At 38.5% G+C, this 19,617-nt stretch overlaps 1 protein-coding gene across 1 annotated transcript; it reads left to right on the top strand.

The window, feature by feature from the left end:
- The first annotated feature begins 7,865 nt into the window (after positions 1–7,865).
- LOC139136931 (zinc finger protein 44-like) lies at positions 7,866–19,233 on the top strand. The gene is made up of 3 exons (XM_070704793.1): positions 7,866–7,932; positions 13,497–13,559; positions 15,686–19,233. Exons 2-3 carry the CDS (start codon positions 13,497–13,499, stop codon positions 17,798–17,800), a joined length of 2,178 nt encoding a protein of 725 aa, XP_070560894.1. The 5' UTR covers positions 7,866–7,932; the 3' UTR covers positions 17,801–19,233.
- Positions 19,234–19,617: the final 384 nt, after the last annotated feature.

Here is a 19,617-nt window from a genome sequence, read left to right as displayed (position 1 = left end):
TGTATTGTAAAAAAGTATTCATGGTTTCCTCAAAGACTACAATGTATAGTGAATCAACATTTCGGTCAAATCCGAAATCAAATTCTTGCACACACTTGCACTTGTAACCACCCTGGTTTAATTAATTTCTGGCTCACACATGCACTTGTAACCACCCTGGTCTAATCAAGTACGTTCAATATAATATCAATTATCAAGTGCCTATAAATACACAGATTTAGTTAGTTTGTATTGGAAAAATATTCATAGTTTCCTCATAGATTAAAATGTACATCAATCAACATTTCGGTGAAATTCCAATATCAAATTTCTTGCACACATATGCACTTGTAACCACCCTAGCCTAATCAAGAACATTAATACTAATTATCAAAACGTCCATAAATGCACAAATATTGCTAGTTTTGTATTAAAAAATTATTCACAGTTTTCTCACAGTCTTTCAGTATAGTGTATCAACATTTTTGGTGAAATTCCAAATTCCAATTTCTTGTACCCATACATACTTGTAACCATCCTGTTCTTACCAAGTGCATTTTTATCAATTATCTATAAATATGGATATATATTTATCTATAAATGCACAGATATTGCTTGTTTTATAGTAGGAAAAACTTTTCATAGTTTTCTCATATTTTACTGTGTATAGTGAATCAACATTTTTGATAGAATTCAAAAATCAAATTTCTTGTACACACATATACTTTTTATTTCAAGCTAAGTACATTTACATAAATTATCAAACATATATAAATGTATAGATGTAGCTTGTTTTGCGGGGAAAATTGTTTACAGTTTGCCCAATAGATTCCACTGTATAATGATTTGATACTTTCTGGAGAAGCACAGCATTGGCCACATCTTATCTTCTTATAGTTGCGATAGTTGCGCAAAAGAAGAGGACCCTCGGAGGCATGAATGAAATGTCATGACCCTTTAAACATGCTTGCGCGAAAACATATAATTTCTGACCAGTCCCTTAGAAGAGGTTCCATTTCTTCTCTGTGTTCGCCAAGAACCATTCAGGCCAACAGACAAAATGTATTGGTGCTTCATAATTATCGACGGTACACTTCAGTATCTTTGGGTAAGTTTCAGAAAGCGCCGCCGCAGTGCTCTTATACTACGTTACTTCTCTCACGAAGCAATCCTTAAACGAGCACTGAAGCAGTACAGTCCATTTAAATGTTGGCAAGCAACATTCATGTGAACACCAATGAAGGACTTAATTAATTGAATTTCTCATCTGGTATCCACGTGTTTGTCTCCTACACGGCCCGTTGTCAGCTTACATTTAAGATAGAATACACTCCCCTCTGGGATAGATATGGGGACTTATATTTTGACAATACTTTCCAGCTCTTTGTTTCTCTTCGGATACTTGATTTAGTAAGTGTATGGTTGAAATTATTCTTGACGAAAGTTTTAGAAAAATGTTTTATATCTTTCAGTTTCGGGGCGAATACTATCTTAAGGCATGAAACTCAATGAAAACGTGTATACTAGTGTATTACTTGCGCATTACAATTAGGTAGTATGCACCTCGAACGTTCCTCAATGAGAGCTTCAAACTTTCTATGACAAAATCAATAACATAAAGTAGGGGTCACCATGTTTGGTGAGAAACAAGTTACCTAACACTCACCAACAATTGAAATTCAAAAATGGCTGCCATCCCTGTGTTAACTCTATGAGGAATAATAAATTGTTCGAAAAATTAAGATGATGAAAATTTTTCTTACTTCAAGGACAACATTTCTCACCAAGCTCAACCTTGATTAGATTTGCTATAAATGGTGCCCCGCCATGTTGGACGACACTCAAGTGCAGGGTTTCACAACACTGCCCTCACTCTGCGCAGATAAGGCTACATTGTCAACTGTCAGTGTACTTTCTTTTAATCCCTTCAAAACGTTATGAATTCATATTTTGATTACAGCACCCTTATGACAGCAAAATGATGCAAATCAAACATAGAACGGTAGACGATAGGAGAAACTATGGCTCGATGATAGGGTTGCTACACTGGCATATAAGTAAACTATTGCTAATAAGTCTCTTCCTTCGTCTGTGCTCATTTCATGCTATAAAACACAACTAGTAATTGCTGACTCATTGGGTTTGACAAAGAATATCAGGGCAGAGATATCACCGCCTTTCAACACGGCATATCTACATCCGCTCAATATCACGCGATCGATGTCAGGCATAAAGAACGTACCTTGCGGACTAGAGTGCCCTTCAACTGGCTCGTTTTGAGTAAATATTCCCACTTTAATGCGATAACAGTAGCTGCATAGTTAATTATTATCAAAGCCGGCTTCAGCTTCAGCTTCAAATACATTGGAGACTCTGTGAAGACGCTAGTCTTGAGATGGACATACCGCACAGTTTATAATCTTAACGGCTAAGTGTTGAGGTATTATGGGTGGACAGCCACCGCAAGAGTAAGGAAGGGCGACATTTTTCGAGCTTATGTGTAAACACATTCCTGGCTAAATGTTACGCACCGTCGGCGTACCTTTGAACCGACCTCGTTTGAGTATATGACCTAATGTGATCGCCTTTTACAGTATCTTGTCATTCATATCAATATTGGTGATGTGAGATAAGAGTCGAAGTTCATCCATCAAGTAAGTATGATTCTGTTTTTGATTATCAGGTTTTGCGAAGTTGACCTGTTTACGTTGATTGCTCTTCAGTATGTCTACGATGATTTTGATTCTGTAACGTAGATTATTTCTCTCAGCATAGATAGGTAGAACTAGCGTGACAAGATAAACTGCACCACGACACACTGTCTTTAGGCCGCAGACCTGAGCCGGAGACTCGAGCTGTCGACTAGAAAATAAATTCCTGACATTACTCCTGGCGCCGTGTTTTAAAACATCCCGATATCTAAGGTAGAATGCGCCTCGAACTTGAAAGACTTAAACTGTTTGTTCAAACTTTCCTCAAGGAATCTTTTGCCAATTCTCTTCAAAGTCAAGAATAAAAATCTGGGGTCACCATGCAAATTTTGGTACTGGAGAAACAATTTATAGACGATTTACCGATATTTGACATTGAAAATGGCCACCATCCCCGTGTTGACTTTAGGAGGAAATTAATGTTACTTTTGACGGGAATTTTTTTATCATACCAACAGCTTTAAAATGAACCCCCACAAGGGGTAGATCAGAAGAGAATTAGAAAAGTTGGAGGGTCCAAATATCTATTCCCAAGGCGCATGTATACCTTAACGATCAAAGTAACTACAACTGCGGCAAGTACAACTATTCAGTAATGAGAGACATTATATGGAATCTTGACCCCTTCCTGCTCCCTTATTCAAGGATTATTTCTACAATCTTTCTGTATATTTCATTGAATTATGGCATGGGCAAATTACGACGTTGATATGACATACCATGCTAAGTAGTTGGACATGTCTAGGTAATAATAAAGAATATTTATAATGCGCCTAATCTCAAAATGAGCTCGAGGCGCAGGACAAAATACACTACTCCCTGAAAAGTATATGTCTTGAGGGCATGGGGAATGAAATATTTGAATCCATATGGCGTATGTAGACAGGCAGACTTTTCAAAATTTTCGATCCTGAGTGGGAAAAAGGCCTTTCACCAAAGGACACGCGGCATTCTAAAAAGACGTGTGTCAGATGAAGAACGTAGGTGTCTTGAGGGAGTATACATTTGCAAAAGGTCAGAGAGATATTGTGGTCCAGTCCCTGAAACCAAGTCGAAAAAACTGTAGGATGTTTGTACTGTGTACGACTAGCAACGGGCAACCAGTGTAGCGATTTCAAAATAGGTAGTATGTGGTGTGATTTTTTTGCATTATACATAAGACTAGTAGATGCATTTTGAACACGTTGCAATTTGTCAATGAGGTGTTTTGGGCAGCCAGAAAGAAGACTGTTGCAGTAGTCTAAACGAGATAGGACAAAAGCAATAACAAGAGTCTCAGTGGCTTGAACAGTGAGCAGATGACGAATATAACTCATCTGCCTCAGCTGAACATAGGCAGCTCTGCATACATTATGTACGTGCTCTGACATGGTTAAATGGCTATCTAAAGTGACACCAAGATTTTTCACAGATGAGGAAAACTTAATAACTGCATCACCAACTAACATTGAGTCGGGAAGGGACAATCTGCCTTGCAGTCTGGGTGATACGACAAGCATGGCTTTACTTTACTGTCGTTTAACTTGAGTTTGTTGTACTTCATCCATGTTTTGACCTCATTAATGCAATCTCGTATGGAACCTATGGCGGAGTGGATCTCATCAATTTTGGTTGCTTTGTAGAGTTGATTGTCATCTTCAAATGCATGGTGACTCACAGAATGTGACTTAACGATATTAAAAAGGGGTTCCGTGTACAATACAAACAAAAAGGGTCCTAAAACAGAGCCCAGTGGGACACCAAAGCAAAGAGGTGACACATGTGACTTACGGCCATCAATTTAAACAATCTGTGATCTATGGGACAGATAGGATTTGAACCAGGAGAGCGCACAATCAGTTATTCCAAAGAGTGTTCAAGTCGATGAAGGAGAATTTCGTGATCTAAAGTGTCGAACGCAGCAGAGAGGTCTAACAAAGTCAAAATGCTAATTTCACCCCTGTCTAGTGCAGTGAGGAGATCGTTAACTCGTTTCTGTGCTATGATGTGGTCTATAGGCTGACTGAAGTGGATTCAACAATTTGTTTGAAATAAGATGGTCATTTAACTGCATAAGAATAATTCGTTCTATGATTTTCGAAAGGAAGGGCAAATTTGAGATGGGTCGATAATTCTTTAAATCATCTGGATCAAGAGATGGTTTCTTAAGCGAGGGCTTTAAAAGAGCAGTTTTATAGACGTCTGGAAAAATACCTGAAGTGAGAGAATTGTTAATGACTTTGGTGATGGTGGGTAATAAGATGTCTAAGTATTCAACTAAGAGACTGGTGGGCATAACATCAAGGTCACAACTTTTGGCAGGAGACCTTAGTATGATGCGTTTCACTACGTCATCAGAAACTGGTTTGAAATGACTGAGATTTTCTCCATGAAAGCAAGGTTCAGTACACATGGGAGGGGGAGAATCGTTACGATCAAGGTTTGCTCTGATGGTATTTGCTATACCTCTTTCCTGACTGGACAGATATTGAAAAGTGATGTTCTCTGGCAGGATAAGGGTTAAATATGTGCCTTTCGACATATACCTGTACATTTATGATTGCAAATACTGAATCTATACCATATAGATCTCGCCCAGTATCCTTTAGAATTCAACAAAGAGTTAAGAGTTATTTTTCAGCATAAAAATATTAGGGGTACTTTGAAGCCAGACGTGATGTTTGTAGTCACTGCGGTTTTAGATAGCGGTATGCATGTGAGATGGCCGGGCAGGTGAAAAACAGCAAAATTGATAATGTAATGATGATTGATGTAATTTAGTAAATTCTCGATGGGATTCGAACTCACAACACAAGGCACCTGGTCACCGGAGGAGGGATCACAGTCATACTCGCTTGCCCGAATCCCAAAGAAATGTCTTGGTCTTTACAAAATATCCTCACTACCTTCAGAATAACAGCTGAATATAGAGGCATCATGGACCAGTGGCTAGAGTAGTGGACGCACGATCACAGGATGGTGGGTTCGAGCCCAAATATTGCTATGGTGTTGTGTCCTTCAATTGAGCAAGGCACTTTATTCGTTATTGCTTCTCCCCATTCCAGGAGTGATGGGTACCTGGTAGGACAGTGGTTGTAATGTGCCCGTTTAGCTCTGCTGCGCTGATTGCTGCACATGTGAGCTGTTGTTTGCTCCCCAGGGAGTTTAGTGATAACAAATAAGGTCCAGCGACCAAGGATAATGATGATTGTAAAGCGCCCTGAGCACAAGTACTTGTGGATATGTGCGCCATATAAGAACCCATTATTATTATTATTATTATTATTATTATTATTATTATTATTCATTGACATGTTCAAAAGAGAGATTTGGATGTTAACAAATGATGGTTGGCCTTGGACTTGCTAAAACAATGAAACAAAAGCAGCAAAAGTTTCCGTAATGGTTGTTCAGGATAACGTCGTCAAAAGTGTGCATGCGTTAAATTGCTTTTTGTCCAGAACTTTTACACATTACGCTGGTGTTTCTAGACAAGAAATAAAGGCTTTCCAGGTAGCTTTTATCTTGTTACAATCAACAAATGTCAAAGTACGGCCATCTGTAAAGTAGTTCACACAACCTCGGTCACTGAATGTAAGCCAACTATGCCACTATTTCGTGAAAAAGCACGTGATTCAATCTGCAATTTAGCCCGGTAATGCTTGTTTATCTTATGTATTCAGTGACTTTGGTATTGTATAAGAGAATATTTCTCTCAGCACAGATAAGTAGAATTAGCGTGACAAGATAGACTGCAGCATGACACACTGTCTTCAGGCCGCAGGGCTGAGCCTGAGACTGGTGCTGTCGACTAGAAAATAAAGTCATGACACTGTAACTGTGTACATATCGTACCCCCGGCGCCGTTCTTCAAAGACATCTCAGTATTTAAGGTAGAATGCGCCTTTCCTGATTGGGCAGATATTGGAAAGTGATACTGTCTGGCAGGATAAGGGTTATACCTGTACATTTAGATCACAAACACTGAACCTGTACCATATGGACCTCGGCCAGTATCTTCTAGAATTCAACAAAGATAAGCGTTTTTCTGTAAGAAAATACTAGAGGCACTTTCAAGCCAGATGCAGTGTTTGTAGTCATTGCGTTATGAGATAGCGGTATGCGGGATTTATAGCCAGTCAAATGAAAAGCAGCAAATAATGTAATGATGATTGATGTAATTCAGTAAATGGGATTCGAACTAACAACGCACGGCACTCGGTCGCATAGAGGAGACATCACAGTCAAAACCGCTCTGCTGAATCCCCAACAAATGTCATGGTGTGTACAAAATATCCTCACACCTTCAGAATTACAGCTATGTATATATCCGTGGAAATGTTCATGAAGATAGATTGGGGTGTTAACATATGGTGATCGGCCTTTGACTTGAGAATACAAAGAAAACAAAAGCAGTAAAAGTTCACTTAAGGGGTGTTCAGGAAAACGTCGTCAAAAGCGTGCAAGAGTGTTTGCTTTTTGTCTGGAACTTTAAAACTAACGCTGGTGCTTCTAGATGAGAAATGAAGACATTCTAGGTAGCTTTTATCTTGTTACCATCAATGAATGTTAAAGTACGGCCACCTGTAAAGTAATTAACACAACCTTGGTCACTGACCGTGACAAAAGTATGCTACTGTTTCATAAGAAAGCACGTGACTGATTCTGCAAATTAGCCCGATAATTCTGGTATGCTGATTAATTAATATTGACTTTTTGATCCGTACTAAAATTCATATGTAAACAATAATAATGCATTTTACAAGTATAGACGCTGTGTCGAAAAGCTTAATGGTTGGTTTGTCATCATGGTTTGAGGAGTAGCTCGACAACTTACACTAAAAAGTGGTGCGAAAAACCTGAAAAGTTGAAGCTACTGTTTCTGTAAAAATCATAACCACTTATGATTAGAGGGTTCGCTAAATAGTAAGCAAATTTTGATTAAAATAATTATCCTTTTTTTAGAAACACAGCCTCTTTATTAGCAGTACACACTTAAAAGTGTGTCTCAGCTGCCTTTTTACGCACTTTGAGCTTGTTTACTTATTTGTGATGCACAAGTCTGCACAAATACGGCCCGTTGATTGGTTAATCAGTCTTCAGCTTCTTCCAACAAACGCGGTATACCTGCTAGGTATATATACAGGCTTAGGTGGTCTTCTTGTAGAATAAAGCTTCCTCATCCACTGCTGCCACAACAACAATGTATCGATCAAAGGAAGATGCATGACAGATAACGGCTACAGCAAATGTCGATTTAAAGGTATGTGTCCATGTTGTTGCACACTTGCAATAATTCGTGTATTTAGTATTGTGTTGTCAGCTCGTTAACTATAAGGAAAAGCACTGTTTAAATTTCGCGGACCAATATTTTGCGGATATCGATGCAATTCGAAGACAATTAGTTTCGTAAGACGTCGGACAACTAACATAGTCGTTAAATATCTACCAAAGATGATTACATTTTGTGTAAACCTAGTTGCACATATTTACAATGTTTTCACTGGATGCGTTTAATCCACGGTTTACTTTGTTGTATACTGATGTACAGTCTTAAGTACTGGTCGAACTACTTTATATCCCGAGGTGGGGGGCGGCTTTGAAGGTTGATAAAGGAGAATTAATTTTCTTGACCATTCTGACAACTTGTTTTTTATTTTCTCTCTCAGAGGAGGTTTTTTTTACCACGATCTTTTACTTCACTGCAGATATTGCCTTCCCTTCTTGTTGAAATGCTTTTTTTACATAAATTTGGAAAGATATGATGAGCTACATTAAGGTGACATCTAACAGTAGGCATAGAGTATCTGCCCGTAAAAAGACCATAAAACATTTAGTGCAGAAATTAAGATTACTGATGGACGACATGGTCTATCACTTTCCCGTGTTTAAGTTTGTTCTAGTTGGTAAGAGCATTCATGATGAATTGACTGATGTTTTGAAAGAATCTGCACGGAAAGGATAGGAATTATGTGCTCACTAGAATTTGATACGGAAAATTTTCAACATTACAAGCTAAGGAGTCATTTGTTGTCAATTTAGGGTGTTTCAAACATGTAGTTTTCATGAAGACTCAAAATTACATAGGACACAAAATGATTCCCCAGCATCACCTTGATAACAGAGACTACTGAGAGCATTCCGATTTGAAAATGGTCTAATAGAGGCCACAGCTCAAATCAGGACACTTTTCGGCGTTCCTTTACTGATGCCTGTACATCCTAATGCAGCTTCGGTATATGTGTATACGCAACTGGATTGTCTGGGTTTGTAAAATAAGAGTTGAGATAGCATTTCACTAAGCCAATATACATTTGTTGTCGAAGCGACAATGTCTTATTAAAATGACACGAAAACCTCCTCATACTACATTGGTAAAAAGCAGAAATTTTAAAGTTTATTATAGAAGCAATAGTTGACTCGAAGGATGAAGGGTACATATTTTGGATACTTTTTTATTAGAAATCTTTCAATTTTGATATACATGATAACCATTAATTAAAGTAAAATCTTCATTCTGATCTATGAAATTTAACATCTGGGGTCATAGGAAAAAGACAATTTTGTTCTGCATTATCTATTCTTATTCTTAGATAGCAGGGGTTGAAAGACTGAAGTTGAAAAGGTGAATCACGATCAGAAATGACTCTTATTTGAGTCGACCCATTTTTGAAGTGGCCTGTCTCAAGGACAATCTCATAAATCTCATTTCATGACTGTTGGAAACTTTGTCGAAGATAGCAGCATTAGATGGTTGACAGACAAACAAGTTTGTGTAAATTATGCCGAGGCGACCTCGCTTATCAGATACCGATCATCCGACGGCGGGCGATTCCACTTATTTAGACAAAAGTCGATGTCCATGTATTCTCGTGATGTGGCATGAGGTCGAATTGCTCACGGCGCAGCAAGCGTACACCCAGCATGTGTATGTCCAGTGCATAGGTTGTTGACAACATTCAAGTCTACGAGAACAGTAATCCAATAGACAGAGTCTGAAGTACACAACTGTCAAACGCCAGGACTTCTGAGTATAGTAGTATTAAATAAATATGTAAACGGGGAAAAAGATTAAGGGAGAATGCACTTCGGATTCTCATACTTTTATTTGTTCTACCACCCGTTGTGTTCATTTTGGGGCTCATAGAGCACGGTTAGAGAAACCGTGGATTGAGTGAATAAAATTTCTGCAGTCATATTTTTGTCAAATTGAAAATTCTATTTTTCCCAAGCCCTGCCTTTTGAACATGAAATATCACTTTGATGGTGCAAATACTGCGATCTGATTGGTCGAGACGCGAAAAGAATCGTGGTGTATTGACGATATACCACGGCTGGCATACGCGTGCTCTCAGCTTGAGCAAAATCCGATTATGACGTTCAACGCTAGAATTCCAATATACTGTTATGATATAGTAGCAATAAATCACACCCAGCGACGGTATACCACTCGATTTCAACCAGTTCACTTCATATATGCACTCGCTATCGCTCTTGCATATATGTCGTGAACTGGTCAAAATATCGTGGTATACCGTCGCTGGGTGTGCTTCTTTGCTTAAATATATTTAGGCATTAGTTTCCGTAGCTCCAAGGTTTGCAAGGTGACCCCCGAGTACATCAAAGGATGAATCGCGATGAAAGTTCTTTTTTGTCTTTAACTCATTTCTAGGCCGGTTTGAAAACTATTTACGGCAGAGGGAACAGAATGATGATCGTTCATGTACAATCTAGAGGAATTCCTAGCGCGTAGTTTTCAATAGAAAGACAGCAAATCACACATCCATAAGGGAGCATTCGCATTTTACAGGGAGGGAGGGGTCCGGGTCGGTGGAAATGGGGGAGGTTTGACTTCAAGAAACCGTTGTTAGGGGGGGGGGGGGATCAAATTTTTCAAAAGGTTGTATGGAGTTATAGAAAAAAATTGACTTTGGAATTTCACCAAAATGTTGTTTGATCGTCCATACATAATCTATGAGTAGTCTATGAGGATACTATGAATAATTTCTTTTAAATATAAAACTAGCTAAATCTATGTATTTATGTACGATTGATTATTGATATTAATGTACTTGATTAGACTTGGGTGGTTACAAGTGGAAGTTTTGTGCAAGAAATTGGATTTAGGAATTTCATCGAGATGTTGATTCACTATACATGTTGGTCTATGAGGAAACTATGAATTTTTTTCCAATACAAAACTAGCTAAATCTGTGTATTTATGTACTCTTGATAATTGATATCAATGTACTTGATCAGAATAGTGTAGTTCCGGTGCCTGTGAGAGCAAGAAAGTTGATTTTGGAAATTCACCGAAATGTTGATTCGCTATCTTGTCTGTGAGGAAACTATGAATATTTTTTTTTCGAATACAAAACTAGCTAAATCTGTGTACTTATGTACGATTGATTATTGATATTAATGTACTTGATTAGACTAGGGTGGTTACAAGTGGATGTTTGCGCAAGAAATTGGATTTAGGAATTTCATCGAGATGTTGATTCACTATACATGTTGGTCTATGAGGAAACTATGAATAATTTTTTTCCAATACAAAACTAGGTAAATCTGTGTATTTATGTACTCTTGATTATCGATATTAGTGTACTTGATTAGACTAGGGCAGTTACAAGTTCATGTGTGTACAAGAAATTTGATTTTAGAATTTCACCAAAAATGTTGATTCTCTATACATTGTGGTCTGTGAGGAAACTTTGAATATTTTTTACAATACAAGACTAGCTATTAAAATCTGTGCTTTTAAAAAGTTTGACAATTGATATAAATTTACGTGAAGAGAATATTATATTTGTAAGAGCAGATCTGAAAAACCAATATGATATTGAAATTTCACCCAGTGATTATTTGTAAAGTTCACAAAGGAATCTTTGAAAGTTCAAAGGTCAAATGAGAAATTATAAGTCAATTAAGATATTATTGATACGGACTGTGACATCTGGGGGAGGGTTGCTGTTTTTTTGGTGAAAACTGGGGTGGGTAACTCTTTTTCTTGCAAACACTTTTGAAGGGCCTAATTTTTCAGCCCAGGGCTATAAGGTGCAAAGGTTTGATAAATCAAATCTGATGATTTTTTTTTTTTTTTGGGGGGGGGGGGTTCAGTCAGAATTTACAATTGATTAATTTTGGTGGGGTCACACTTTAGAAATTTGATTTGGAGGGGGGTCGCTTTTTACATTTCATTTATCGCTCAAGTTCTACCGACCCCCTACCCGTAAAAGCGAATGCTCCCTATTCCAAGGGACTGGTCAGTTTGTTCGGCCTGGCGGGCCGGTGGATTCATGGGGGTCACCCTGTTTTTGACTTTGGTGATAAGGGTAGGGGGTCACCATGTTTTTGAAATGCCCAATGGGTGACCATACAGTGATCCTAATGATATACTGCCTTCATTAATAAACAACATGAAGATTTTTGCACAAATTCAGAGCAAAGTATAATACGTCTCGAGATACTTTATCATAGACTGCATTGAGGACCTGAGGGAAGATGGCATGGACGGATATTGGTATTGGCCGTTTATCGTTGCTCGTCGGTACAGATCATATGACCAGGGATCCCTTATCGTGTTTATCTATAACATGATTGATGGATCAGAATACGAGTCCAGTCTAAGAAATTTTATTCAGGCTGGAGTCACTCACGTCGATCGACCTAGGGTCAACGCTATGTGAGGCTGATCAAAGTTTACTTAATGGAGCAGTCAATTGTACTTTACCTTTTCACCGACATAATTGTGGCCTGCGTTACCTTGTTGGGGGCTTGACTTGGGCTGGAAGGTGGCGACTCCTAATTCTCATAATAGCGTACACTGCTTTCAGTCGGTATGGCCGCAAAAAGACGATTTTGATTGGATAGGTTTCATTTGTATTGAAAGCTGCGGAACAAAATAGATTTCAAAATGTTATTCTTTAAAAATTGGAAATCAAATGTATTTACCCCTTAGCACAAAGACTGACACAATTAATTTTTCAAATATCAGGAAATTTGAGAATTCCGAGAACCTGCGTGTTGTCTAAGATATTTATTTCTGATTACGAAAACAACTAGGGTTGATACGCAAAGGAATAAAGTTTTTTTAAAGTTTTGACTATCAATTTTCGAGAAACGTTAACTGGTGGCAAACTCTGCCAAAATGGTGCTCACATGTAAAGATGGTGGGTGAAGACATGCTTGCACTTTACGGTGCGTCTAACCAATGTTCCCACAAATACCCCATAGATTAAACTGTCGACCCAACCCTTAAAGGCTTTACGACGAAATGTTCTGTATTTGTGACTTAATCAGAGTAAAATATGTAAAAAATGTTTCATGTCACTGCATTGATGAAGAACAAGGAACTTGTTGTATAAATTGTGTGTCTACATGAAATATTTTTGACCAAAAACGTGTGGCTTTTATTTTATTTTGGAAATAGAGAAATGTAAACTTACGCATCTCGTTTTATACAAGCAGTCTGTTTGACCGAAGGCTTCGATTTCCATCCGATTTACTCAAATAGTGGGCACCCGTAAATTATGTGCGTCATATAATAGACCCAGGGAAAGCCAATCAGTCATCGTTGACTGTTTCAGAAATATGATCAATTTGATTGTAGGGTGTTGAAGCGCAATTTGTTTCGCCTTTCAAATTTTGACAGATTATATTTCTTTCGGATTTTGCACGGTATGCAAACTCATTTCCCAAATTAACTTTCTCTTTAACTGGCGGAGCTTTATAATCATGATTATTTTCAAAAATCAGCATGGTTTCAAAAACCTTTTGCCTTTGAGATTTTCTTTTTAAAAAGTTTCTGTTTGCCTTTTGTTGTAGATGTATGCAATGGAGAAGGAGACATTAGCAGCAAGGGAACTGAAGAGGGCACTGTTCCAAAAGGTACGTGGCATTTTAGGGCGCGGCACTGACCAACCATCCTAGATAACCTTAATTCGGACATGTTTGAATGAGACAAACCAATTGTAAATGGTTTCTAGGGTTTGAAAAAGCAAGTTATAACTTTAGGAGGGATGATTCTTTTGCATGTTAAATGTTGAAAATCATTGCCCATGACAGTCAAGTTGTAGTTTGGGCCGAATATGTAATTATTTAACTAATTTTACCGGACATTTGAAACATTGGATTTTTCTGTGGCCTTATAAACATGCATGATTGGATGTTTCTTATTCATCGAACTTCAAAATAATTTTACATCATTTTACACAATTTATCATGTGTAACTTTAGTGCCAGTCTGTTTGCCGTGGTTTTTTTTTTTAAAGATTTGGCACTTTACGCTTCAACTTTAATTATGAATTTTGTAAACTGTATTTATAGGTTATTGAATTTTTCTGACTCTCTGTTGAATTTTTACAAGTCATATATGGTAAGATACACAGGCAAAGTATTTTTAAATAGAGTTGTAAATAGATAATAAGTGAGAATGGATGTTACCATATGCTATTGCCATCATCTTTCTATCCTAAGCATTCCTGTCTACGTTTAAATGTCCGCCACGATATTTTACCGTAAACGTAGAGATATGCATGATAAACGTCACGAGTTTTCATTTTCCCGATCTACATTTGCAAGTTCATAGTACACAAAGTAAAACATACAAAGTGGCTGCCGCTCTCCCCCTGCGATGTGATGTTGCTGAGTCTATATAAAAAATTGAAGGGCTTTGAGGAAGAAGGACACTTCGGGCAGCCAAATACGGGAAAAATGTGTTGAACCTTGTGATGGTTAATCCATTAGAATTCTAATTATTTTGGTCAAGCTATAAGCAAACATTCTACCGTTCGCATGGCTCGGCACCTTCGACCAGGCAGTGACGTAACGCGATGCTGCGTGCGTGACACCTGTTGACATGACAATACAAAGTGTAAAGAAACAAAATGGCCGCCCCTCTCCACTGCGTACGACGCTCAGTAAGTGAGGCTACCCACAATTCCCCTCGATTTGTTCACTCAGACAGTTTTTGCTAAAGGCTTTTTCAATTTTATCAGTTTTTAACAATTTTTAACTTACAATTTAAGTTCAGGATTATTTGTTAAAACTATGTTCCAAAATTATTGATTATGCTTAAAATTCAAGAGTAAATTGAATGAGAAGTCGATGTTTGGAGGTGCTAAAATTTGCACACTTGTCAAGATAAAGTTATCAGCAACTAGGATGTTCTCATCCTTTGTTACGAACATTGAAAAAAATCAATACCCTTTCTTTTGCCAACACAGATACAACTTATTCCCTTAGTTTCCTTGAAAATATTGTGTATGGCTGTCAAAAATCTATGTCGACAAAATTACAAAATTGCTATCTCCTCCGCGGAAAAGGGGTTGATCTTCTCATTATTCACAGTGAGAATCAGAAAATTATAATGATCAGAACTATGTTGCCAGAATTTTGAAATATGGACCGAGTTTTTCTCCGTACAGAAGAAATTTGTTTCAGCTCAGTGAGTGATCTCCGTGTGTACAGATCATGGAGAATTGTGGGTAGTCTCACTTACTGTGCGACGGTCGAGCGTGATCGGAATCGGGAGAGATTTAAAGCAGCCGAAAGTTTTTGATGGGTATAATTCTTCCCACGCGATTATATTTGATGGTGTTCATTGAAATGTGGATTTGTAATGCGTGGTGTTCACTTCTGCTCTAACCAGGTTATATAGATTTCTGAATGGAGCCCGTTTACACAAATATTTCGCTTGTTATAGACAAGGCCGAATAAAATAAAAGATTAAATATTGAAGTTTTTTCCTATCATTTGTCAGATGCTGTTGATAAGTATGACAAATATCTCCAGTTCATTGCGTCGAATCAGCATGAGTGTCATTTGTGCTGTATCCGACACTCGACTTCGTCTTGTGTCTGATGCAGCATAAATGACAATTATGCTGATACTGGGTAATAACCTCTTAATGTCTAACTATTCTTGAAAATCCTCAGAACTATTTTCATAGCTGTTTTTCATCCTACTTTTTGTGTAGTAATAACTGTTAAATAGCACGTTTTTATGCAATTGCAGTGTCATGGATTTTCCCTTTTGACGGGATGCAGCATCTTCATTCGCATCATCGATGCTGAAGACGGAACCCAGTTTTACGGAACCACGGACCAACTTAGAAAATACATATCAAGCGAACTAACTTACCAAAAGGATGACCAAGAAGTGTCTGGTGAAACTGGTCTTCTAAAATCGGAAGAGAGAAATGATGGGTGGTTTGGCCATTGCACACACTCTGAGGACTCACGGTGTTTGGAAGAGGGTGAAAATAACACTACGTACAATGTAACTAGCTCAGATTCTGGCCATTCTAGCCAATGTGAGGTGATATCCATAAGCGATGAAAGCAATTCAGAAACAGAGTATGGTGATTTGACACGTCATGTCAATTTGACAGAAGTCAGCCAGAAAGAGTTTGAAGATATTTCTGAACAAGTTGCAGAAACTTACACTAATCAAGCAGCAAGTGGTAAGGACAGATCTCGACACATCCCGCAAAGGCGTCTGCAGATGCATGATGTGATCAAAGCCATTACCAAGAGATATGAATGTAAGCCAGATAATAGTAACGTATATACAGAAACAAATGAAAGAATGGTTTTTCCCCGAGAAAAACTCACAGACGTCATGATCAGAAGAGCGCTTATAGAGCAAATAAATGGAGAGGAAAGGTGTACAGGACAGACTGCAACCAAATCAAATCTTGAAATGGGGAGCTTGCAAAGTGCTGGAGATGTTCCATGCCAGGAATCTGTGAAAAACATGGAGGCAAGCAGAGAGAACTTTCCAAATCTTGAGAAGAATGAAAATGACCACCATTTCGGGTTTCAGCAGAACAAGACCTCTTGTACACAGACTAGTGAAAACATTGAAGATATCTCTGAACTGACCAGGTCCCAGCATGCCAAGTCAGAAGGGGAAGAGACTTTATTACATGCTACCGCGGATGAGCCATGCCATAGGAATGATACACCTGTCCAATCTCTGTCTCCGAGACATGAAGTCACAGATCAACTCCATCAAAGTCATGGAGAACAGCATGCAAAAGACGATGAAGAACTGTGGAAACCTCTTGACCTTTCGAGGAGAAAACCAGCAGAAAGAGTTCCCCGTGGAGCAAAATATGCAAAAACCACTATGGCTGTTTATACAGTGCAGCATCATGATCCTGAAGACAATGCAGAAAAAAGTAATGGGTCTTCAAATGATGAAGCATCACCAAACAGCGAGGCATCGTCAGAGTTCCAGTTTTACGACGTATCTACACAAGCCAAAAGGCGCTATCAGTGTAGGCTGTGTGGTAAAGCCTTTACCCAGCTCTCATTGCTTAAGGAGCATGTTAAAACCCACACAAGAGGGAAGCCATACACCTGTAAAATCTGTGGCAAAGCGTTCAGCCATTCCAGCAACTTCAAGCGCCATGAACGGTTAGTGCACACTGGTCCACATGACGGAGGGCGCCATCGGTGCCCAGTGTGTTTCAAAGCTTTTCCACTGTCTCATCACCTAAAGGAACATCTTCGAATGCACAATGGTGATCGACCGTACCAAAGCAAGACCTCTCGACAAAGGTTCAAACAGTTATCCACATTAAAAACACAGCAAAAGCAACATAATAGTAGCTCACCAACCCATAACAGCAGCCAACAGGTATCACCAAAGTTAACTGCACCACATACCCAAACTCTCTCCCCAAATCCCAAAGCTAGATCTTCAGACTCTAAAGAGGGTAGACTGGTAGCCCATACGTACCAATCTTCATCCCCAACTATGAACCATCGAAATTTGCCTAAAGAAAGCAACAACTCTGCTAGACCTATGCAAAGGCTTTCTTGTATGGAAACATTGCAGTCAGTGCTGTTACACAGGGTTTGCCGTGTGCCAGACACAGAATTGGTGCAGAGAGTTTTTCAAGGCAGCTCCCCCAATCTGGATCAGCCTCCCTCTCATATGTCACATTGGTACAGGACAACATCACAGCATCAGTCATTCATCCAAACAGAGGGGCCAACAAATGGCCAGAACTCGGACTGTGAAAATGGATCTGTACAGGAAGGTTTGTCGCCAACTGATGGAAGCAGCCCCCTGATGGGCACACTAGTCCAAAGGAAAAGACCATGTACTCACTTCCACTGATTCATGTACCGTCAAGATATAACAGGGGGAAAATGCATACTGCCACCGAATAAATGCCTTGAATCCAGTGCTAACATATCTGAGACAAAGGAAAGCACCACCCAAAGCATGACGCTGAGACCATCGAAACACAACGCATCCCTCCCTGTTCATCACCAATGCATAATTCCCATAATTAATTACTAAGTTCGCATTTAAACAACACCAATGGTGTTAAGGACATCTTTTCCAAGCCTGACATGAGCTACCAGAACACAAATCTACTGTAGAATGCCAATCAACCGCGGATATCGTTATGGGAGCACATCAAATCGAAATTGGAACCACATAAAAATAATTTTGTGCCCAATGAGGGTACTCGGGAATCAGTTGTATGGGACAAATGGCCAGCGAGGACTGAAAATGATGATAGTGATGTGGACAAGGCTGACTACAGTGACAGTGAAATCTGTTATCTCAACGAGAATACTATGTTTAGTGCCACCGATGATTATAATGGCGTGGATAGAGATGATGTGGCAAAAAGTGACAACAGTAGTATTGTCAAAATGTCCAGAATCAACAATGATATTGACGATGGCAGTAACAAACTTTCACCCCACAATGGGACGATCTCAAACAATCTGAAACGATTTCCAGACACTTGACCAGGCGTCGCAAGACAGGATTACAGAGATACATCCTGACAAGGATATTATAAAACGCTTTGTTTTTTCAGTCTGCAACAAAGGCTTATCGTGTGCAGGCACTCTGCGAGAACATCTGAGAGTCAGTTGTGACTGAGGTTGCAAACGTCACCAAAACTAAGGCTGCGTACAAAAAACTGGTTGGGCTGGACGAATTCAGGGGATTTGAAAAGGCTGGGGGTAGTAGATGGGGACTTGAAACTTTTGCTTTGCCTATGAGCGGGAACCTGAAAATATTTTGGTTTCCAAAATGTTAATGTCATCCAATGGTTCTAATGTTAGTGATTAAACAAAATCAAGAACCATATTGTCGCATTTCACGACGTTTATCTAAAAATCATCTAAAAATTATGAACGCCATTGATTTTCGTTAAAAAGAAACAAGTAGGTCTCGTATCGGGGCTAAAGATGCAACTGTTGATAATTTCTTTCAATACGTCCATGTAATATATCAAACTCAGTTTCTTGCTGTCTCCCTACAGCAAGCCGAAACACAACATTCAGTTTGTCGACAAAACATGTAACTCTCTATAAATATTTGGTGATAATTGAAGTGCATATGACGCTTATGGCATTTAAACATTCTTGTGCTTAAAATCAGGCCAGAGAGCATCACATAGAAGACCAGGAGGATACACAGTTGTCAGGGATTTTTGAATTCTGGCATGTTAGAATAATCAAATATTTAAAAAAGATAAGGGCAAAATGCTTAATTTTCGACAAGGTGTACAATGAAAGTTCATTGTTTTTCACGAAAATTTCTTAATATATAAAACCATTCATTTCAAGTTCATGCAATGATCGAAATTTGCCCATTCTCATCGTAAAATAACATTAAAGGAAAATTTGCTAATTAAAGAATCTAATTGAAATGAAAACATAAATGATTAAATGGAATTTGTTACCAAATTTGCCATGATTACATCCAAAATGTCTTAGATTAAAATGAGATTTAATTGATGGAACATCTTAAACTTCCAATATTGTCTTTTTGTAAAACATTTTAAGGTAGCATCTAAGTCATATATGTCGTGTAATTTCGAAAACAAATTTTTATTTTCGTAGGCTACTGTGCCTAGTTGTCAAAATTGGCAATATTTGGTCAAGAATTCCCGATTTGCACACTCTCTC

This window comes from Ptychodera flava, chromosome 7 (assembly GCF_041260155.1).
Source record: "Ptychodera flava strain L36383 chromosome 7, AS_Pfla_20210202, whole genome shotgun sequence".
Taxonomy (NCBI): domain Eukaryota; kingdom Metazoa; phylum Hemichordata; class Enteropneusta; family Ptychoderidae; genus Ptychodera; species Ptychodera flava.
The sequence above is the reverse complement of the archived record's forward strand: the minus strand, read 5'-3'. Positions and strand labels throughout refer to the sequence as shown.